This window comes from Rhinatrema bivittatum, chromosome 1, assembly GCF_901001135.1.
Source record: "Rhinatrema bivittatum chromosome 1, aRhiBiv1.1, whole genome shotgun sequence".
NCBI lineage: Eukaryota > Metazoa > Chordata > Amphibia > Gymnophiona > Rhinatrematidae > Rhinatrema > Rhinatrema bivittatum.
In genome coordinates this window covers 285786796-285810535 of record NC_042615.1, presented here as the reverse complement: position 1 = coordinate 285810535, position 23740 = coordinate 285786796, and the positions used below count along the sequence as shown (strand labels likewise).

The 23740-nt window shown below is 41.9% G+C and overlaps 1 protein-coding gene across 3 annotated transcripts; it reads right to left on the bottom strand.

Moving 5' to 3' along the window:
* Nucleotides 1-2839: 2839 nt before the first annotated feature.
* Nucleotides 2840-22623, bottom strand: LOC115088088 (probable N-acetyltransferase CML1). Of its 3 annotated transcripts, none has more exons than XM_029596042.1 (2): nt 22505-22623; nt 2840-3727 (listed from the first exon to the last, which is right to left on the bottom strand). In XM_029596042.1, the coding sequence occupies exon 2, from the start codon at nt 3702-3704 to the stop codon at nt 2976-2978; it is 729 nt and encodes a 242-aa protein (XP_029451902.1). In that variant the 5' UTR covers nt 3705-3727; nt 22505-22623; the 3' UTR covers nt 2840-2975. The 3 variants fall into 3 exon arrangements, with proteins under 3 accessions (XP_029451902.1, XP_029451910.1, XP_029451892.1); XM_029596050.1 differs by lacking the exon at nt 22505-22623 and adding an exon at nt 10605-10626; XM_029596032.1 differs by lacking the exon at nt 22505-22623 and adding an exon at nt 9884-9907.
* Nucleotides 22624-23740: the final 1117 nt, after the last annotated feature.

The following is a 23740-nucleotide window of genomic DNA, read 5'->3' as shown; positions in this document are numbered from 1 at the left end:
GCAAAGTCCATGAGTAAAGATCACCCACAGACTTTACCCTTCTGTGGGTGGTTTGAATATTGCCTTTGTGCTGTCTGTGAAAACTTACACTCAGCTGTGAGACTGTTCCACCATGTCTCAGAGATTCCGATATCATATTCATCACTGGCTGTTATTAATTTAAAAAACAAACTACATTTTACCTGTCATGATTCTGTTGTTTGCATCCAAAACTTTTATCATTTTATTGCAAATGGTCAGATTTTCAAATGACATAAGTTTAAAGCCCAAAATCGTCCATCTGGCCTCAGTCTCATGAGATACATTGCCACAATTTAGACTGAGTTGATTAAGATTATGCTGATGTTGGCTTTCCTGTTTCTAACAGTTTTGGGCCCCGTCTTATCTTTTCTCCCCCATTCTTTCCCATTGGTACCTTCCCATCTAACCTCCTAACCGCTCCCTCTTAGTTTAACCAATCCTTCTGTTGACTAATCACACTCCCTCTATCACATACCCCTTCCTGTTCATATGCTATCCCTCCACCCAATATTAGTTTCATTTATCCTACAAAGTTCTCTACACCTTGCTCTAAACCAGGAACTAACTTCTGTAATCTTCATGTTCTTAACGTAGTGAGGAACACCTGTAATACTTCTGAATTTACATGGGAGGTCCTTACCTTTAGTTTGGCGTCTGGTTCCCTGCAATACGCTTTAAAGACCTTTCTTGTCAACTGCCTATGTTAATCATGCCAGGTCCTTCCCAGTCTCCACTTTTGATGCATTGGACCTTGCCCAATCATTAAATGTAATTTTAGGAACAAAAGTCCTAAAGTGGTTTTCTGCAAAAGATTTTGCATACATTATTCTGTCCAATTTTTTTTCTCTTCTATAAGTTGCAGGGACTTAAAGTATTGAGGAAAAGATTCACCAGTTCAAAACAGTACGAGCAAACTACTTGTAAGCTTTTTCCATGTTTTTGCCCTTCTTTCATCTTTTATATAAACTGTGTGTGAGAATCATTTTGTTTTTCTGTATCCCCTCCCATCTAACATCTGCCAGGTACCGCTTCCAGAATCCTGCAATCATAGACCTAAATCTGCCCACTAAGTGGTAAATTTTAAAATCCACGCATACACGTCCATGTGCGTGCGGTTCCCAGAGCACGCACATGCATGTGGCAATTTTATAACATGCACGCAATTTTTATAGCGGCGGGCGCATGTGCAGGTGGATGGCGTCTCGTGTGCACGGGGGGAGGATTTTAAAAAAAATATGCATTACGATGTGATCAGGCCTGCACCAGTTCCCTCCCAATCCGCCTCAATTAAGAAACGGACTGGGAGGGAACTTTCCTATCTCCCTTCCTACTCTGCCTCCCCTTTCCCCCTCTCCTCCCTGACACCTAAAACCCCTTTTCCTACATTTTTTGTTTTTGTTTAAATTTTGGAACTTCATCTGAATAGATGAAGTAAGATCCGCCTGTCAGCCGGCTGCTGATACACGCTTTCCCAGGACAGGGCCTAAAGGCTGCTGTCCCAATCAGCCCCCCGCCCAAACCCTGCCCTCTGCTCCACCCCTTTCAAGGAGCCCGGCACTTCCACGTGTACCAGAGGATAAGTGCGTGGCTGGGTAACTTTTAAAACGCGCTCAGCGCACGCAGGGCCCAGCCACGCACTTATCCCCCGATTTTGTGCGCATCGGGCTTTTAAAATTGGAGCTTATGTGTCACTGTTGCATGATGACGTACTTCCTACCCCACGGGTTGTAATTGCTATATTTTTAGCATACCCAGTCCTGAGTGACCCAAGAAGCAGAAGGCCTGAGTTGGGAAGTAGAGTCAGGCCAGCCCGGGGGGATTTCATTCCACTTGCCAACATAGGGGTAGGTTTTAGAAACTATCTGCACGCGCTTCCCGGCTCTCACATGTTATAAAATCCGAGGGCCACACACACACATGCGTGCCAGATTTTATAATCCGCGCACACATGTGCGTGCGGCACGCACAAGGGGGGGAACACTTTTGCAATTCCTGCACTGCGAAGCATCCTGGCCTTCCCCAGTTTCTTCCCAGTCTGCTCCAATTAAGGAGCGCATTGGGAGGGAACTTCCTTACCCCCTACCCTAACCTCCCTTACCTTTCCCGTCTCCTCCCCACCTCCTAAACCCTTTCTTCTACCTTTCTGTTTTGTTGCTTACTGCTCCATTGGAGAAGTAGCAACTTGCGTGCCCGGGGTATAGTGGCAAATGGCAGCCGGATCACCCCTTGGAAAAGGCCTGGCCACACGTGTAAACCCCGCAATTTACAATACTTGGCTGGTACTGTATATTTTGTTATCTGACTAGATATGCGTAGCTATGAGCAGTAAACAAAGTTAAGGTGGAGTCTGGATGGGGTTGGGACTTTAAAAAAGTGCACATGTAAATTTTGTCATCAAACGTATTTTGCCGGGATAATTTCCAATGCGAACGTATGCACGAGTCCACTTTGAAAACTGGGTGCAACTTATGCACGATGTTACAAAATTGCCCGTTGTTAATTTATGGCCTGTATTAGACTGAGGATGCAGTCATAAGCACTGTACCTCCATAGTACTTTGATTTTGGGTTTGTTTTTAAAATCAGTGTATAGAAGTATCCCACAAACAGAAGGCTGAGGTTTCAGAAAGAAAGAAGTGCTGTGTGCACGACAACAGTTCATGCCAAACAAAAGGAAACCAGGAAGGGTGTGTGGAGTTTTGCTGAGGTCAAGCATGAGCTTAAATGTATATATTTGGTGCATATGACATTGTCTGATTTTAGCTAAACTTCAGTATGTATATTTTCTCTTGGGAAAAAATAGAACTTACATCTCTGAGTCAACATGAACCTTCTTTTATTAATTAAATAATTATTACTGTCTTTATGGGAAAAGGAGTTGCTGTACTGAACACTTAAAAGGGAACTCAATGATAACAATGTCAGTCTGATTACATAAACACAAAAGATTATATTTTAAAAAACAAACCCAATTCCTGAGACATTTTTTGCTGTTGGGACTTTTTCCTTTCCCTTATCAATTGTTGGCATATCATATCTGTAAAAGATGGTGTTAACACAGGTTATCTCTCCAACAGGTGAAGAAAAAGGAATCTCATGCATCCTCTTGAACCCCAGCCTCTCATATAACTTCTGACCTGCATGCTGCAGCTGAGTGGTTTCCAAGACAATTGCTTTGTAACCCTGCCGCTGGGCAAAGTTCATCATTGTCCCACACAAAGCTTTTGCAATACCCTTTCCACGGTGCCCCTTCTTCACCACCATCCGTTTCAGCTCTAACCTGTCATCCTGTTCAGCATTCCTAATTGGTTGGGCCCCTACGATGCCAACAACTTCCCCCTTGACCTCTGCTACCCAGAAGCAGGAATGTTCGCTCTGCAGGTATGACTTCTGGATATCTAACAGGTCTTCCTGAAAACAACATTGCACGTACTGTGTCCAGATAGCGTCCACAATTACCCGGGCCAGAACCAGAAGGACAACAACAGCTAACGGTGCCCAGAGCAGTGATTGGAGGCTCATCAGAAGAGTGAGGAACACACCCATGAGAAAGACGATGGTTCTTGGAAGTTTCAGCACATGAAGGAACATGGTGGGGCTGAGCTCTTTGACTCCATCTGAGTAGATGTTCCTTACAATCTCATAGTCACTGTTCTGATACTTCCGAATGTGGTAGTTGGCCATTATACTTAAATGTATCACGCTCACTGTAAAAGGGAACAGAGATGTAGCATAAATACAAACAGTCTTTGAAAGGTCCCAAGTCACTACCACCCCTATTCTCAAAGATGCATTAGGCGTGAATGTGCATTATTAGTGAATAAGCCACATTAAAAAGATGTGCATTACTTACCTCAGTGCTCATTTTTGCACATTTAATGGCTAAAGCACCTTGTTAATAAAGGTGAATACCAGGGGTAGACAACAACTGTCCTGGAGTGCCACAAACAGGCAGGATTTTAGGATATTCACAATGAATATGCATGAGCTATATTCACATGCACTGCCTCGATTGTATACAAATAGATCTCATGCATATTCATTGTGGATGTGCTGAAAACCAGACCTGTTTGTGGCACTCCAGGACTAGAATTGCCTACCCCTGGTGTATATTCTCAAGGCCTCCAACGCAAAATGTTATTGTTATTTAAAAATGCAGTACGTTAAAATGTTTTATATATTTTCATAACTCAAATGAAAACAAGATTTCAAGTCATCAGGTTTATATATGAAATTATTGATTTGAAGTAAAGAAAAACCCTGACAGACTAATTTTAAAACAAATATGTGTGCGCCCATACATGCGTGTATCAGCATGTGAGCAAAGATACACTGGAATTTTAGATTGTGCACACACTTGCGCGCATGTTTTAAAATACACCAACCATGCATAAGTATGCCAATTTTAAGAGGTTACTTGAGCAAAGTGCATATGTCTTCCATGGTACTTTGTTGGCTTTTTCATGCGTATGTAGGTGGATTTTATAACATGCTCATGCGAGGGACAACCCAGTTGTCTAATTAGTCCACCAGTTTGCCCAGTTAATATCGAGATCTTCCAAACCCCCTCTGGTTCTTCATCTTGCACATCCCCCAGTTGACCCAGACCTCTAACCTTGTCCTGTAAGCCCTAAAACTCAACTCTATAGACTTGCTCCTCATCTGGAGCAGCAGCAAAGTTATGTGGATAACAAGTCAATGTCCGCCACGGTCTCCAGTTTTGAAATAAGGAGTTACGAATGTAACTGTTAGCTCTGCCCCAGAATTCCCATGCCGTGCCACTTTTCCACTCTCTTATTTTTGACGTGTGCACTGGCATATATGCGTGTACTTCACAGCTTTTTAAAATATGTTTATTTTCTACCAACTAGGGCTAGTCCACAAGGTCAAGCTGCAATGGTGGCCCTGGGAAATCTAACTGATTTCTTAGAAGCCTCGGCTTTGACATATGAAATAATAAAGAGCGTCATATTATTGATTACATTTTTTTCTGAAAAAGAACTAAGTGATGTAATGTGGTCTTATTTCAAGAAACTAAATTCTCTATGGGGCAAAAAATAAGGATCTTTCCAGATCTGACAAGATCCACACAACAGAGAAGAAAAGGTTTTTTGGTGTTACGCCAGGAAGCTTTAGCTTTAGGTATGATATACTATTTAAGATTCCCCTGTAAATGTGTGATAAAATATAATAGGGATAGCTATGTATTTTTTACACCGGATCAGTTGAAAAGTTTCATAGAAACCAAGAGGGTTTTGCTACAAGCTAGCAATGTTTAAAGTTTGATCATCTTATTGTAAATTGTAATAGCGCTGGGTTATACCCTTCTATTATTAATTTCTTAAAATATCTCCTAAATTACTATGCTACCTACCCTAATTTAGAGGTCTAATGGGTGTTTATAATACATAAATTTCAAATTTTCTTTTTCGTGTGTTTATAATTCTCCTTTTCTTTCTTTTTTTTTTTTTTTAATTGACACCATGTTTCTGTACAAAGAAGATACTTTGTTAAAATTTGAAAACTTAATAAAGATTAAATTAAAAAAAAACAATCTGCGTTGCTCGCATGTGGCTCTGCTTTAAAGAACAAAAAATAGAGGCCAGTGAACGCAGTAAACAAGAAAAGAACAAAAGAGTGGCACACTATAAAGACAAACCATAAACACTGCTGTAAAAGCAAAAGGTAATCAAAATGAAATAAAATTATCCACAAAATTAAAAAGAAACAATGTTACATGTAGAATAAAATGTAATAAAATTATCTAAAATATATAAATAGCATTCAAATATTAAAAATAAAATTGCAAATAAAAAATCCCAACATGATTATGTTTCAGCAATGCCTGCATCTGGGGATTTGAAAAAACAACATCAGACACTGAAGTGAAAGGATGTGTAACACCTAGAAAAGCAAAATAAATGGGATACATATAAACATGTGACCGAGAAGAGACAAGAGAGGCATAACAACTATGAAAATAATAAATAATATACAGGATTCTGAAATAATATCTCTGCTAGGTGAAAAAGGGAGAGCCCCAAAAAGAAAAATCTCTACCAGATAATAAAGACAGGAGTTTGTAACTGGTAAGGAGATTCTTGGGATGAAAGGCAGGGCATGCTATTGGGGATGGGACCCTGTCTTGAGCCCACAAGGTTGCAAACAAATAACTGTTTCTTTTATGGAGATTTCCCCCTCCCTGTACAAAAGGAAAAATAATAAACTACCTCAAAGGGAGGTTTACATTTATATAGAGGGTAACCTGCACATAGTGACTGCTGAAACCCTAAACAAGAAGGCACGTGGGTGACCTGTGCCGGGCAGCAGTTACAACCTGAACACCTCGCTGGACAGACTGCATAGGCCATTTTGCTCTTTATATGCTGTCATTGCAATGAAATGTATTGCAAACTCCAAATAAATTATCTTATCCATTTTCTTATATCAAAATGTCTGCTTACATACTCGAAACAAAAATGACATTTGTCAAGACTTCTACTTCCACTTATCAAGGCCCCCAGTTTGCCCTGATGCCGCAACAACTGATGCATAATTTCCACTTTCCTGCTAATTCGCAGGAAATAGCCTCTCTCCTATTCCCCAACCCAGTGTTTGGCTTTCTTCCTTTTTTACTGCTACTCCTCTAAATGTCCTAGTCCTATGACTTTGTTCACATGAGGTACGTGGCCAGGGTGACTGTTTAACATGAGGCACATAGTTGGTGCAAACTTATGAATTTTGCAAGATCGTCAGCTGCATGCTTCACAATAAACGGAATCGTAGGATTGGAAGATATTCATGGAATTTACCATTTAGTCCTATTCTCTGTTTCCTATCTTTTAACCAGTTGGCAATCTACAATAGGACACTGCCTCCTATCCCATGACATTTTAATTCCCAAGAAGTCTCTCATGAGGAACTTTGTCAGATGCTTTCTGGAAATCCAGATGCACTATATCAACTGGCTCACCTTTATCCACATGTTTATTTATTTTACACCCTCAAAATAATGTAGCAAATTGGTGAGGCAAGACTTCCCTTACCTAAATTCATATTAGCTTTGTCCCATTAAACTATGCATATATATAATATATGTTCAGCAAGACCATCATCAAAGGAAAATGTATGTTGAGAGGCAAGCACTCAATGAGTGAAACTGTGAAGCAGTGAGCAATGGTAGTGGGACAGTCAGATTGTGAAGAATTTGAAAATTAGCATCACTAATATAGCTCATGCACATAAAATGTTTAAAAAGTCAGTGCAGTGTTCAAAAGGTTGGAGCAACAGATACCCATGATTGCAAGTGGAGTAAATTTTTCCATACCTACATCAAAGTTGGATGTTATCATTTTTAATATGAATAATATTTTTCCATATTAAGACTGTCATCTTACCGTATATATTGATTCAGAAATAAGCTACTGCCTACTAGAATTATCTTCCTACATATTGTCCCCTGAGGAAATCATGGAGGATGGTGAAACAAGTGTTATAACTCCCAGCCGCGGCTGGCCCCTCCTACCTCCCTCTGCGGCATTGGGACCGCCGCCGGTACCTCAGCAACGGCGGGGAGACATTCTCACTGTGGGCTCCTGCTCTCCCTCGGGGCAGTCCCTTCCGAGCCCCTGCCAAGTTTCGTTATGGAGGGAGCGCCTCTCGACCTCCTCTTCGCAACGTCGGGCCACACTGTAGCACTTCCTGGTTCATCCTCGGGCCGTCCTCCTCTTAGGTGCGCGGCCGCGCCTCCTGCATACATTTAAAGGGGCCTTGTCACCTAAACCAGCTCCAGCTGCAACAGATAGGTCAGGTTTAGGGAACTACTTAAGGAGGCTTCCTCTTCCTGTTCTTCAACTTGGCAACGAGTCTGCTTACTTCTGTAAGTTGCCTGTGCCTCTAGTACTCTTGTTCCTGCTTCTGCACGACTCTCTGGCTTCTGACCTTGGACTGGTGATTGATGACTCTCTGGCTTCTGACTTGCGATTGGCGACTCTTTGATTTCTGACCCTGGACCGGACTCCAACAAATTTTCATTCCTTCTCAAGAGCCCACCTAAGTCCAAGCGGCACAGGTCCCTACGGGCTCCACCCGGGGGGACCGTAGGCTTCCAGTGGTGAAAATCCAGTTGGCCCTTGCCTCAGCGACTCCTTACCTTCTGACTCTGGACCAGACTCCGACAAATCTTCCATCCTTCTCAAGGGCCACGTAAGACCAAGCAGCCTGGGTCTCTACGGGCTCCACATAGGGGGACCACGGGCTTCCAGTGGTGAAGATCCAGTTGGCACTTGCTTCAGTCCAGCCTCACCTGACGAGGGAACCCAGGGGAGCCGTCTCCCCAGATGATACCAACTCCTCTTCGGGCTAAGGGTACACTCTTCTCGGCATACACAACAACAAGCAACCTTGTAGGGATTGTGAAGAAACATTCATGTATCTGAGTAGCTGTATTCTTCTTGTTAGCAAGTATTTTTTAGAAGTGATTATGTTTGTGACATATTTATGATGATATAAGAAGGCAGAATACCTGTGTTAGTGAGCAATTATAAAATGGTAATTTGTGAAATGCTTTATGTAGAAATAACTGGAACATATTGTGTATGCATGGTTTTAATCATGTGTATTGTATTTATGCTTTATTGGGCCATATGGTATGGCGTTTTAGTTTTATATTGTAAAATTGTTGTAATAAAACATTTGTTATGATTGTTTTTTGGTTTTTTTTTAGAGTAATTAACTGCTAGTGGTGGGTTGAGAAAATTATGTGAATGTGGCTTTAAGACAATTTGGATGTGTATGTAGGTTATATATTTAGGGGTAGATTTTAAAAGCCGTACGCATGCCAAATCAGGGAGATACGCGCGTCTCTTGGGCTGGTGCATGCCGCGCGTATTTTTAGAAGTGTCCCTGGTCATGCATATCTCCCGATACGAGCACAAAAGAAAAAGTCCAAAAAAGGAGTGGGGCGTGGTCTGGGCAAGGCATGGGCGTTCTGGGAATTTAAATGGAAACCAGCGCATAAGTAATTACACGCACAAACGCGCTCCGGGTTCCCCTACAATGTAACTTTACTTCTGCAGTAGATGGCGTGTAAGTTACAAAACAAAAAAACACTAGGCTAGTCAGTGGGGTTTTAAGGGTTGGGGCAGGTAGAGTAAAAGAGAGGTTAGTTAGCTAGGGAGGTCAGGAAGCCCTGTCCTGTAGCTGGGCAAGTGGGAACGAACTGGTTTAGCTGGTAATTGCATCAGCGCATGTGATTATTAACCCCCCCACCCCCCCCCCACTTACACTGTAGAAGTGGCACATGCATGCATCCATATAAAATGGTGCGCACATTTATGTGTGTCCAGCCGATTTTATAAGATGCGTGCATGTTTTAAAATGGCCACGTCCATGGGCACAAGCTGGCCTACGTGCGTCCATGTACGCCCGCCCAGCTGTCCCTATGAGCAGGGTCCTTCTATATTAATGGTCTGTATAATAATATAGATACCCTGTGTTTGTATACCTTCATAGCCTGGACTGGGAAAACCAGAAGGCCTTTAGGGAAATTATCAGAACCCCAGGACAGATCCTTGTTCCCCTGAGTTCCAAAGGCAGACTCTTTTTTTTTTTTTTTTTTCGAAAGTTCCTCCTCACTTGAGGAAAAAAAAAAGTGTTACACATCCCCTCTAGAGGTCATCCATTATAATCAGACACACTTGAAGGCAGAGTGACATAATTACAACCTACTACTGCAGAGTCATTCCCCCACCCTGACAATGACAGTAAAGGTTAAGTACAGTAAAGGTTTAGTACTTATTTTACTATAAACCTAAAGGTCACACTTTTGGGACTAGGGTCACAAGTAGTTAATGGCAACTTACAGAAAAGGAACCAGGTCCAACAGAAATGTTCCCAGCTTCTGCTTCCCAACATCCAGTCCTTGCTCTCAGATCCTCTGTAGTAGACATGTATAACTGAACACTGCCCTCCTCTCTTTCTTCTCCTCAGCCTCTGACAAACTCAGCCCCTGCAAATATGTTATAAACTTTCATGCAGCAGGACGGTAGTAGCAGTGAGGCCTTTTCCCTTTAGCAACTTACAGATCTGAAACTAGATTTGGGATTCTTGAAGGAAGACCGGTAACACTGGCCTTAAAGCTAAAGGCTCCTATGTACTGCTATCAGGGAATGTAAAGTGCATCAGTATGGAATACACTATTTTTAGTAATCTGGCTTACATGGACTCTGCATGAGTTCACTTTTTTTTCTACAGCTCTGTTTATAACTCAGTCCAAATCAAGATTTTCAAGGATGTCTCTGTTGCCATCAACATGAAGGATTACAAATGCAGTCATTGCAAGGTTTGGGCAAGAATGGCAACCCTCCTGGGCACCAGGCTGGGGGTGGGGGGAATCTACATCATCTTTTGCAGTCAGTCTGTGAGTCCAAAAGGGAAGGAGATGCCAAAAAGCAACCCTTGCCCAGGGCACCATGTTATCCAGCAATTGCCCTGTCCAAATTATAAGCATCTGTTAATAAACTGTACCGTCATAAAATTGAAAGCAAATATTCAGTTTTTCCGTGCAAAGCATGGATTATTTACCAGCTCTCTTCCACTACGTCATCACATTCTTCACTCCTGCACTCCACTGATATTCCTTTCACCACTCTGACAGAGCAGTTAGCTTATCCCAGTACTGCACTGAACTTGTTAATTCACTATGTACATTTTCAATTATGGTCCTTCCATCAAATTTCAGTAATTGCTTGCTTAAGTCTTTCAGTGTCGGTGTCCAAAGTTCACACAGGTCTCATATCAGAAAAGTTCCTCATGACTAAACAAACAAAATCAGCATAGAGTGTCTTACTTGCAAAAAAAAAAAATGCTGATTCATGCTCTCGGTGACTGGGTAGAGGATAACGTTATGAACTTCATTGCCTCTGTCAGCATCAGATGTGACTTCACCTTGCGTGGACTCACCTAACATGGCTTTCTTCTTTTCTCTGTCAGAATGGTCTGCACTTCATAATTTTCCTATTCTCATATCTTGTCATTTGTCCAACGTATGAAATCATCTGTAGTTGTTTAAACAAAACTTAAATCTCTTCTAAACTCCATAAAGATAATAGGTAGTACATTTAAAACAAATCAACAGTATTTTTTCATCAGCACACAATTAAACTGGAATTTGTTGCCAGAGGATGTGATGAAAGCAGTTAGTGTAGTTGGGTTCAAAAAGGGTTTGGTCAAGTTCCTGGATGAAAATCCATAAAACATTCTTAGCCAGGTAGACTTTGGAAAACCTCTTCTAATCACTTATTATGAACAAGAAGGCCTGAATATTCTTCGGGATCCTGTCAGGTACAATGACCACTGTTGGAGACTTGATGCTGGGCTTAATTGTTCTTTGGTCTGACCCAGTATGGCACATCTTATATTCTTATGTTCCAGGAGTGTGCGCTTTGTACAGATAAGCCTAAAAAGATGCCAGTTTACCATTTCAGATTGTCCTGGGAAAGCTGCTGACTGGCTGGCACCGGGGATGCTGTGCCCTGCACTTGACTGCAGAATGTGACACTAGCAATTGTCCTACTGATAGGAACAAGATATATCTTAGAAAATAGCAACATCTAACTGTGATTGCTCCCTGCTATGCAAGAGATGAATGTGAACAAAAGAAGATTAAAAAAAAAGACAATGGGAAGGCATCTTCTGTACACAATGCCACCACTGATCAGGAGACTCCTGAGATGTGGTTTCATTACTGGATTTATTCCGGGATGCACTGCCACTGGACCAAAAGCCTTGACACTGTGATGTCAGAGAAGGAGACAGATCTAGCGAACATGCCCAGGATTTACCTGGAACTGTCCTGTCATGGTGATGAGAACAAATATGAAAAGGATGTGCCAATTAACAAATCTGTTACAAGACATGATTGCTTGGGATGAATACTAGGAAAGAAGAGAGTCATTATTAGAGATGAGATAAATATGAGAGATGGGCAAGAAATTTCAACTCCAAAGGCACTGGCCAAAGACTTACACTTGCTAGCTAGTGTTTCTGCTGTGAGAAGGAGATAGGAGCACTTCACTCTATCACTATGTTCTCTTCCTCCTCTTCCCTCCCTGTTCATTACCTCTGTGGCACTCCCTTCTTCCTCCTTCCCTTCCCAGCCTTTACCATCTCCACCTTTGTAGCTCTCCCCAGCTGCAAAGTGGATGCACTGGGGTGGAAGGGGGGGGGGGGGAAGCTTTAATGAGCAGCTGCTGGAATTTTCTAAGTAAATGAAATGTTAGGAATTTTTTTTAGGGAAGAATGTAAGCTAAAACAGAAGATATAGTATCATTGTATTGATCCAGGATATGACTGTACCTTGATAATTAAGTACATTTCTGGTCACTGCATCTCAAAAAGATTTTGTGGAACTAGGAAAGGTACAGAAAGAGGCTACCAACATGATAATGCAGGCTTTTTAGAGAGTAATAATTCTGATGTTAAATAGCAGTGAAGAATACTTATAGTATATGTTTTGTATTACTTTATGTTTAAATGTTTTTACTTCTTGTTTTAATGTTTATGCATTGTGGTTTTAATTATGAATGTTATAGCGTAACCCACATTGAACATATTGGATTCAAGGGATATAAAAAGTTGAAAGAAAGAAATATATAATGGAACATCTTCCCTATGAGGAAAGGCTAAACAAGTTAGGGCTCTTCAGCTTGGCCAGATGGCTAAAAGAAGATATGGTAGAGGTCTATAAAATCTTGAGTGCAATGGAATAAATAAACAGGGAATGGTTATTTATCCTTAACAATAGTACTAAGACTAGGGGCATGCCATGATGTTAGTAAGTAGCACATTTAAAACAAATCAGAAAAAGTAGTTTTTCACTCAGCACACAATTAAAATGTGGAATTTGTTGCTAGACGATATGGTGAAAGCAATTAGTGTAGCTGAGTTGTAAAGGGTTTAGGCAAGTTTCTGGAGGAAATGTCTGAGGGAGACCCTCAAAATTGACCTCTTTTTGGATTCCAGGAACACAAGATGTTCTGAGTGGGGGAGACCCTGCACTTATCAAATTTGATTTGGTTGATAAATGTCTTGCTAGTTTTCTGTTATAGTACCTCAAAATGACCCCAAGATGGCCATTTTATAGAATGCAAAATTGTTGTTTATGTGATCATGTGAATTTTGGGGAAAATGGTATGTGTTCCTTTAAATATGTGGGTTTTTTTCTGAATGAGTGACATGGTTTAACAGGGGGGTATAAAAGAGGGAAGTTTTTGGCGGGGTTTGCTCTTTTGGATCCTGCCTTTCTTAGGGTGGGATGTGGAGAGGGACCTCCAGGGATGTAGTTGCTTCGAGTAGCCAGCCTGTGGGCTGATGGACCCAGGAACCTTTACAAGTGGAGTGGCTCCCTGCAGGGACTCTTTCCCTCAAAGGGAGAGACCTGAGACCGAGAAGTGGAGAGTTTTTTCTTCCTCCTCCCACGGAACTGACTTAGGCTGGGTGGAGTGGCATCTTTTCCCTAAAGGAACAGGGCCAGAAGAGGAGTCTGGGATGAGCCCAAGATGAGGAGTGTCCCAAGTGGTCTGCAGTGTGGGGAATGCCAAGGAAAGCCAACTTTCTATGGGACTGGTGAGGTTTGGAAATCGAGTGGGAGGTCATAGACCAAGCAGTGCAAAGGAAATTGCACTGTCACTTTTGGATTGAATTTTAATAGGGGATGTCTGAGAAAATTCCAAGCATGTGAACCCTCATTCCAAGACAGAGGGGTTGGGGAATGGGGTAAATGAGGGAATGTAACTATTATTGTTCTGACGAGATATTAGAGGGGGGAGTTCCAACACAGTTCCCTGGAAAGAAAATGGAGGATACCCCTGTAAGCCTCATAAATGTAGCTATGGTGAATAAGATGTGATTCTGACAGTGTTAATGCCCATAAATTCAGAGATTTTCAGCTTGTACCTTTGTACCCTACGCTAATCATTGTTAATAGTTGCTGGCTGGTTCACCAGAAATAAAGTTAATTATTTGATGTTTGAAAATGGTGTCTGCTACACTTTATTTTAGCCAGCAAGCATGGGCCAGAGTTCATGGAGGGAAGATGAGGTGAGCTCTCCCTTTCCAGCCAGAGAAGGGTGTGGTTAGCCGCCACTCCAGCTGTCTCTGTATAGGTCCCACTTCTCCATCTGCATGAGCTACTCCAAGATCCCACTAAATACATTTGGAACGGCTGACCCTTATCAAATAGGGAAACTGCTACCATCATTTTATGTACCCCAAGCGAGGGTTACAAGCCCATAAGCCATTATTAGCCATATAGACTTGGGAAAGCCACTGCTTATCCCTGGTTGTGAGCAGGAAGGATTGACTCTATTCTTTGGGATCCTGCTGGGTAGGTACTTGAGATCTGGATTAGCCAGTGTCGGTGACAGGATGCTTGATGAACCACTGGTCTGACCCAGTATGGCATTTCTTATGATTTGTCCATGATACCATGTGATGTGTTTACTGTTTTCATAATATTTAGTTTGCTTGTTTGTAGATAGTTTGATAACAGTAAGATCAATTTAAATATGTTCAGAAAAAGTTAAGCAATAAGAACAGGCTCAGCATCGATGTTTTTGTTTTATAAGCTTTGGCCTTTTTGCAAATGTTCCATTTTGATCCCAAGTTCTTTTGAAACCAAATACTTTTCTCAGTATTATATCCTCGGAACAACAGCAAGTTTTTCGAATCATGTTTAGTCTTTTGCTGTGAATATCCTGGCTAACATTTTCCTATGTATTCTTGTGACTCATGAAAAAATAATGCCAACATCATTCCATAATCCAAAAAGCAATGCACCTGCATCCACAGCACTTGTTCTATCTGCTGATACTCGATCCAACACATCATACATTGATTTGGTATGATCTTTGGCAAAGGCAGCAGAACATCTTTTGGTTGCAGTGGTGGTGCTGGAGGAGGGACAAACCCCCCCCCCCCCCCCCCATCTTCTGTCCCTTCTCCCCAGCTATTGATGCTGTGTGGGGCAAACTGTTGGTCAGGCCATGGCCCTGGTAGTCCACCTCATTCTGCTGCTTATGGACAATCATGAAAATCGTTATATTGCCCTTGTATATTTGCTGCCCCATCAGTTCAATTACCAATACATTTCCTTACTTCGATGTTGCAAGTTTTGAAAATTTGCATTAGCAACTGGTACAACCGTTCTCCAGATGCATGTGGACACTCTACCATCACAAACAGCTTTTAATGAATTCAATCTGTTACATAGAAAACAATAACAGAGTTTTGGTTTTTTTTTTACTTTTTATTTATTGCATTTTAAGTTACATTCAAATATATTTGAGAACATAATTAGTACCGCTATTCGGGAAATATCAAAATAATAAGTTGCACATAAGGAAAAGAAAAACATGGCAAATACCATAATAGTCTGATTAGTCTGGCAGTCACTGCAATGAGCTATCAGCTTCCCAGCATGGAGCTCCACTTCTCGGCTGCTTGATATGAAAATATAAAGAAAGATAGTCCAGGAAATAATACAGACATAGTAATTTATAAGGCCACTTATCTGGAACCAACAATTACACTGGAGTCAGAGATTTATTATTTATTTATTATTTATTTATTTAAAAACTTTTCTATACCATCGCTAAGTTATGTACCATCGCAACGGTTCACAAATAGGCACAAATAATGTATATATAGGTGGGTATCGTACATTCTAACAAGTGCCAGCTACAAACGGTAACAATATCATTAATAAATATACATTTTTGGGTAGTGATGAAATAGTTGTGGGAAGGTTTATTGTGGTACTTTCCTTTGGTCTGTTTCTCTACTGTACTATGTATTTATAATATTGTGGTGCCATTTATTCTGGCTTGCGATTTCCTGTATTTTTCGTTCTCTCTCTCCCTCTCTACCCCACTGTTTCTTTTGGAAAGGCTTGCTTAAAGAGCCATGTCTTTAAGGTTTTTTTAAAGGATTTGATGTCACTCTGTAATCTTAGTCCAGTGGGCATTGTGTTCCATAGAAAGGGCCCTGCCACTGATAAAGCCCTTTCTCTTACTTGTGTTAGTTTAGCTGATTTTACTGTGGGGATTGTTAGTAGTGCCTTGTTAGCCGAACGAAGGTTCCTTTGCGGTACATGGACTCTTAGAGCTGTATTTAGCCAGTCAGCTTCTTTATCATATATTAGTTTGTGTATTGTGCATAAGGCTTTGTACTTGATCCTGTATTCAATTGGTTGCCAATGTAGTTCTGCTAAAGTTTCAGTTATATGGTCCCTTCTTTTTTTTCCTGTTAAAATTCTGGCTGCAGTGTTCTGGAGTATTTGCAGTGGTCTGATTGATGAGCTGGAGAGTCCCAGTAAGAGTGCATTGCAGTAATCAGTACTGGCGAAAACAAGTGTCTGTAGGATTGTTCTGAAGTGGTCAGGTGTGAGTAACGGTTTCAATCTTTTCAGGATCATGAGTTTTGCGTAGCCTTCCCTTACTTTTAAGGATATGTGTTGTTTTAAATTGATTTCTGGATCCATTATTACTCCCAGGTTTCTTAGTTTTTCGGCCAGTTCTATTTTCTGGTTATTTCCTAGCATTATTGGTGTTTTGATGATTTCAGATTGTTTTCGTTCAAGGTGTAGGAATTCTTTTATCAATGTTAATAACCATTTGGGTTAGAAGTTGTTTTATTATGTCAAGGTACATGTTTGCTAATCCTAGTGTTTTATCAATGGAGTCCTCTATTGGTAGAATTAGCTGAATGTCGTCAGCGTAAATGTAATGAATTATCCCTAGTCCTGCCAATAGAATGAAGAAAAGTAGATCTATATACAGACATCAACTAACAAGGTCTGAATTATTTAGTCTGGGTAAACAAATAAGCATGGGTATAGCTTGCTTATTGCGGCGGTTACTACCCCTAACTAATTAAGCTAGATATTTCACTTAGAGGCAGTTCCAACACTGCTCTCTACATTAATGGTGGGGGTGGAAGGGAAATAGAATCAAAAGATTACTAAGAGCCAAGAGTAACAGATAAGAATGAGAAAAAAAAAGTACAAAACTTGCTGGGCAGACTGGATGGGCCGTTTGTTCTTCTTCTGCCGTCATTTCTATGTTTCTGTGTTTGTGGGACATAAAAGTGCAGTGCTACGCCCAGCCACGTGGTGTCATTAGACAGAATTTTATAGATTAATGTGAGGGCCTTATATTGGATCTGTTATGCAGGAGGTGGACCCTTGGGCCAAGATAGGGTTGATGCTATCCACAGGGTGAGCCCTACGGGTCCCCACCGTTGGCAGGTGGAGCTGGCTGACTAATGGAGGTCGTCTGGAGCTTCGCCAATACCAGCCCTCATTCCCCACAGGTTGAGCCCTTGAGTACCGGGGCCGGCTGGTCTTAGGTGGCCCTCCATCTGATGTCTTCCCAGAAGCGATGCGAGAATCAGCCATGGGCCAGCGGCTGTGACTGAGACTGGAGAACAAGTCCAGATGAGGCAGAGTCCTGGAGACTCAGACGCCAAGGAGAACTGGGAGCAAGACAGACGCCGCCCGAGTAAGAGCAGGCCAAAGCCTGAGAGGCCAAGTCCGTAGGAGACTGATGGAGAGTCCAAGGCAAGCTGGAGTCAGGGCAGGCAGCAGGAGGCGAGGTACCGGAAGCAAAGCTGAGGTCAGAGACAGGAGATCAGATCAAGCGTAGTCCAGACGAGCAAGGGTCAATACCAGAGAATCAGTCCAAGCGAGTCCAGGTGAAGCAGAGGTCAATACTAGAGAATCAGTCCAAGGGTACAAGGAGCAGGTGAAGGAACAAGCAGGAACAGGAACCAAGAACAACGACAGGAACAGGAGACAGGAACCAGGAATGAGCACACGAGCAATCGTGGAGACCTGTTGCCAAGGCAGGGAACAAGTGACTGGGTCCTGCCTTTTATACAGATGCCCAGTGACGTCAGTGAAAAGGGCCGGCAACCTTAGCGTGCCACGGGCCTTTTAAATAATCTAGAAAAGTGTGCGCGCATGCCTGGGGAGCCAGATACGAGGAGAGGATGGCGGTGGCGGCAGCTCTGCCGCTCTTCAAAGTTGTCTGCGGCAGACAGGGCCGCAGAGAGGAGGGCAGCGCCAGAGGCGCTCCCTCCATGTCACAGAGGAGCCAGAATACACCAAAAAAATACACCAAAGGTTCTCATCCTACCTAGCAAAAATGAATTACCAAGTGAAAATTAATAACCCCCTGTCCGACAAAATTCATCTCAAAACTGGTGTCCCTCAGGGTTCATCTCTATCCACCACGCTATTTAACATTTATTTGCTCCCCCTCTGCCACTTACTCGCAGGTCTCGGCTTGACTCACTTTCTCTACGCCGATGACATACAGATATTAATTCCGATCCAAAATACTTTAGACTCATCCTACAAGAAAGCTTCCATGTATCTATCCATAATCAAACTACTGATTCACATGAGGCTTATACTTAACATCAACAAAATAGAAATCATATTATTAGAGAGAAAAGCTACATCAACACTCCCACCTCCAATAAAACTTGACGACCAAGTGTCCGAAATCTCCCCTGTGACACATTCACGTGACCTTGGTATCATCATTGACAGTGAATTAAGTTTCAAAAACACATCGCAGCAAAAATGATGGCTTTCACAAACTGTTAATACCTCGACGACTTAAGCCCTTCTTAAACCCAGTTGATTTCAGGACCGTACTACAATTGCTCATATTCGCTAATATTGACTACGGTAGCTCTCTCCTACTCAGTCTACCTCCACCATCCGTCCATTGCAAATTCTTCAAAACTCGGCAGCAAGGATTCTAACTGGCACCAAGAAATACAAACACATCACATCAATTTTGATATAACTGCATTGGCTACCAATAAAATTCCAAATAGAATATGTCAGATACATACCATTTTACATAAAATAATATATGAAGAACAGACTGACTGAACATGGCAATTAAACTTCACGTACCACAACGAAATCTATGCTCAGCTAACAAAGGTCTACTAACATTCCCCTCAGTTCGATCTGCACAATTTTCACAAGTGCGGGAACATGCAATATCATTCACAAGCCCTAAACTATGGAACTCACTTCCCTCTGAATTAAGACTACAAACGAATCTAAAAACTTTCAAAAAGGACCTAAAGACCTGGCTCTTCTCAATAGCATATCAAGATGCCCAATATACTACTCACCCTCCACTACATATTCTCTAGATTTTTTCTACAATTTTAAACTTCTTTTAATCTAGCTTTTTAATATATATATTCTTTTAATGCTTAAATTTAACTTGCTCTTATTATGAATAATATCATTCCTTTTTGTTAAGATTGTACTGTACTTTCCTTTTAATGAGCAATATTGTTCCTATTTTAATATTTTAGCAAATACTGTATTTACTTGTGTAATTATTTGTCTATGCTTTGCTTTGTTAACCGTTGTGATGGCTACACTGAACAACGGTATACAAAAATCAATCAATCAATCAATCAGTCAATCAATAAATAAATAAATATATGGTGTCATATTGTCTCTCTCTTTCTCTCCCCCAAAGTTCAGGACATGCGCCTCATCAGGACCAGTAGTAAAGTTACACAAGTACTGCCACTCCTTTTCTGCCTCCTTATTCTTGTCGCACGTTGTTCCCGACTTCTTAAAATTTGCGTTGAATATATATATACTAGCCATTAAGCCTGTAACAACGGGCTACATTAAAAAAAAAAATTTCGGTCCATTTCCTTCCCCTCCCCATCATTCTCCCCTCACCCACCATTTTCCCTCCCACCTTCTCCCTCTAGTCTCCCTCCCTCTCTCCTTCCCCTTCCCCTCCCTCTCTCCTCTCCCCTCCCCTCAGTCACTCCCTCCTCCCTCCCCTTCCCCCCTCTTCCCCTCAGTCACTCCCTCCCCTCCCCTTCCCCCCTCCTCCCCTCAGTCACTCCCTCCCCTCTCCCCCCTCAGTCACTCCCTCCTCCCTCCCCCTCCTCTCAGTCACTCCCTCCTCCCTCCCCTCAGTCACTCCCCCCTCTGTCACTCCCCCCCTCAGTCACTCCCCCCCTCAGTCACTCCCCCTCTCTCAGCTCATTCACAACCCCTTCGGATGGCACAAACGAAAGATCTCCGGGGGAGGTCCCTCCCTCCCTCGTGCACGCTGCCGCTACCGCTCCTCGCCACTGCCACTGCCCCTCGCCGCCGCTACCGCTCCTCGCCGCCGCCATGTTTTCAAAGAGCTGACGCTCTGCTCTGACTGACGTGTTCGCCCGCACATGCGCAGTAGAGCTGCTCTCTACTGCGCATTTGCGGCACGTCAGTCAAGCCTCATTTATCTAATAGATATTTAGACACACACTCAAAGGCATGAATTAAACAAAAATGTCAAATTTATCTTTCTGCTAATCACAACCACCACTATATCACACTTCATGTACTTCTTTTAGAAACAAATTCCAGATTTTCTTTTAAATTGTTTTATTTCTCAGAAACTCACAATAGCTAGACATTCAATGCAAATGTTCAGCTACATGAAAATTTAAGGTGTGTAGATTCTTCAACTGACAACAAAGTTTATGCACATATCTAATCTGTATAATTTCTACACATCTTTTACATTTCATAAAAAATGCATAACAAAACTTAGAAAATATGATAGCACATGATCACATATCACACACTGACATGACACCTTTGAAATCGACTGCCTTGATCCAAGCACTTGTACTGATTATATGTTTTTGAACCTCAAAATATGCATTGTGACTTATGAAACATCTAAATTCATAGAAAAACCAGATAATGACTTTGTGCTGTGCCTATGCGAAGGCACAAATATGAAACACATCAGGTTTGGATTGCGCTCGTATCCGGATGTTTTTAGATTCCAATACCAGGACTGTTTAATCATACAATGACATGCACTATATATGATGAAATATATGTCGCAGTAAATGTATTACAGTGCCTGACAAAGCCTAAGAACCTGCCTACATTATGGCACTTGAAGAATTTTAGAAATGCATATATGATGATATCATACCCTTTGAACAGCGGTGAGCAAACCATGGCCCGCCAGACTTCCCAGATTGTAATGTTTCCCCATAAAAACATCATAGACTTTCCTAAGCACCAATTCAGCACTGGCTGGTACCAGCCCCTTCGGCAGATCTGGGCCTGGAAGGCAGCCTTGATGTGTTGTCCAATGATGGGAAAAATTTATCAGAGAGGTAACTATTGGTACAGGCTCTTATCTACAGGTTGTCAGTAGTATGGAGATGTCACAGGATTAATAAAGAATCTGTTAAAGAGAGTTCCAGTTAACAGAAAAAAAAATACCTTCTGCCTTTGGACTAATCAAAGCCTTAGAGAAGGGAGAGTCATTTAAAAAGCATATGACATTATAAATTTGCCATTTAATTCCTATGCAAGAAAGGCCTGTCTGATCTGAGTGAATAAGATCAGGAAATACGCCTTCAGTCCTAGTTGGGCCTCTTTTAGGAACAGTTTTATGAAAAATCATAATGAAGGTTTCATCATGGACTCAGAAATGGAACTTGACTTAATTTCATCAAATACCACTTTCAGTATCAGGGCCATGGAACAGGACAGTATATTTGCTAAAGGTCTGTGGGGAATCCATCTGTCTCGGGGCTTTCTCACATAGCAATGAGACAACAGTCTGAGTATTCTCTTCCAAGACAACGGAGGATTAAATCTCCATGGCTAACTCCTGAGGAAGAGAAGGAAGCTGTATAAATTGTGAGTATTCTCTGAGTTGATCGGTCACAAAAAAGGCAAAATATAAATGAAAAATTAAATTAAAATTTAGTAGATAACTGAATACAGAGAATCATGGTAAGATAAAAATATAATTGTTTCCCCGTTAAGTCTCCATCTAAGTACCTCCAGAAGTTCTTATTTGTCATATGTGTGTGTATAGGTCTGATGACAATGCAAACTGTAGGCAATGACACTGGATATTTTGATCCCGTACTTCCTGTAACAGTCGGCAGTCTCAGCCACTTTGTTCCATACTTCACTGTGTCTGCCCTGAAAATGAATGAGCTGTTTGAGGAGACTCAGTTCCCAAAATATTGTATGTATATATTTTGAAACCCTACTGTTCCTCATGATAACCAACAGTTGTTTTCCTTACATTTAGCTGTAGATAGGAAATAATATGACCCTTTGCATAAGTCACATAAGCCTTAAGGTTGACCCATTTCTTTATAATTACTACTATCTCAGAAATTGTGCAGTTCATGATTATTAAACAGAAATATATTGAGTCTCCACATAAGGGTTTAGGACAAAAGATTTAAATGTAATTCTAATTAAAGTGCTGTATGACCCAAGAACATAATGGGTAGATATGTGCAATTTTAAATCCTGGTTAACATGCTATGAGACATAAAAGAGTGGTCTACACAAGAGTAAGACTCCAGAGGGTGGGGAAAAAAAGGGTAGTCCTTACCTCAGAGAAAAAAAGAAAATTCCAATAGATCCTCAGCTAAACAGAATAAAATGGTTGGCAAATCACCTCAGCAGAGTAGCTATCGGATATGTGAGCCAACTGCTGAGATTAAAGGTAAGGCTTTAAACTAGGATTGTCAGGGATGAGTGAGCATAGTTCTCAGATAAGTAAAATATTAAACGCTTGTACAGAAAAAGGAAAAAAGGGCAACATTTGGAAAGCTATGTACAGTAATGCTCACAGTACGGGAAACTAAGATTTGGATTTTAGGTGGAGACATCCAAATATGATTCTATCTGAGATTGTTTCTGAAAACATTGGGCCGGATTTTAATAGCTATGCGCGGGCATAGATTTGTGTACGCAACCCGGCGCACAAATCTACGACCAATTTTATAACATGCACGCACAGCTGCGCGCATGTTATAAAATCTGGGGTCAACGCACGCAAGGGGGTGCACATTTGTGCACCTTGTGAGCGTCGAGCCCTAGGGAAGCCCCGATGGCTTTCCCCGTTCCCTCTGAGGCTGCTCCAAAATCGGAGCAGCCTTGGAGGAACTTTCCTTCCGCCCCCCCCCCCCCCACCTTCCCCTCCCTTCCCCTATCTAACCCGCCCCCCTGCCCTACCTAAATCCCTCCCTACCTTTATTTTGCTTTTTATGCCTGCCGGCCGGCTGCTCACACACAATCCCCCGGCACGGCTGCTGTGCCGGAGGCCTCGGTCCCACCCCCGGACCGGCGCCCCGCCCCCTTCCTGTCCATTTTTCAAAGCCCCGGGACATTTGCGCATCCCAGGGCTTGCGCGTGTTGCTGGGCTTACGCAAAATAGGCTCGGCACACGTAACCCCCCCTGCGCGTGTAACTCCAGCCGGATTTACACGCGCAGGGCTTTTAAAATCTGCCCCATTATGCTGCATCTTAAGTTAGCTGAACGATATTTGTACCTGTCTCCTTTATGATGCGCTATATTTTATCTACTAAATGCTTCTAGACTGCTCTCTCAAATGTCTGGTACCTTGTTAGTTTTGAATTTATCTGATTCTGTACTGTATACAGTTGGTTAAATAAAAAGTTTAAAAAACAATATCTCCAAGGTTTTCAAGCAGAGGAGGCGGGTCTCTCTCAACGGAAAGGAGACCCTGGAACAAGGGGTCATGGGATGAGGATGAAAGGGAGCAATCGAAGCAAATATTTCTTTACAGAGAGGGTACTGGCTGGATGGATGGAACAGCTTCCC

Bases quoted from the DNA above. Each gene is read 5' to 3' on its own strand.
- LOC115088088 (XM_029596042.1), bottom strand. From the start codon at position 3,704: ATGGCCAACTACCACATTCGGAAGTATCAGAACAGTGACTATGAGATT.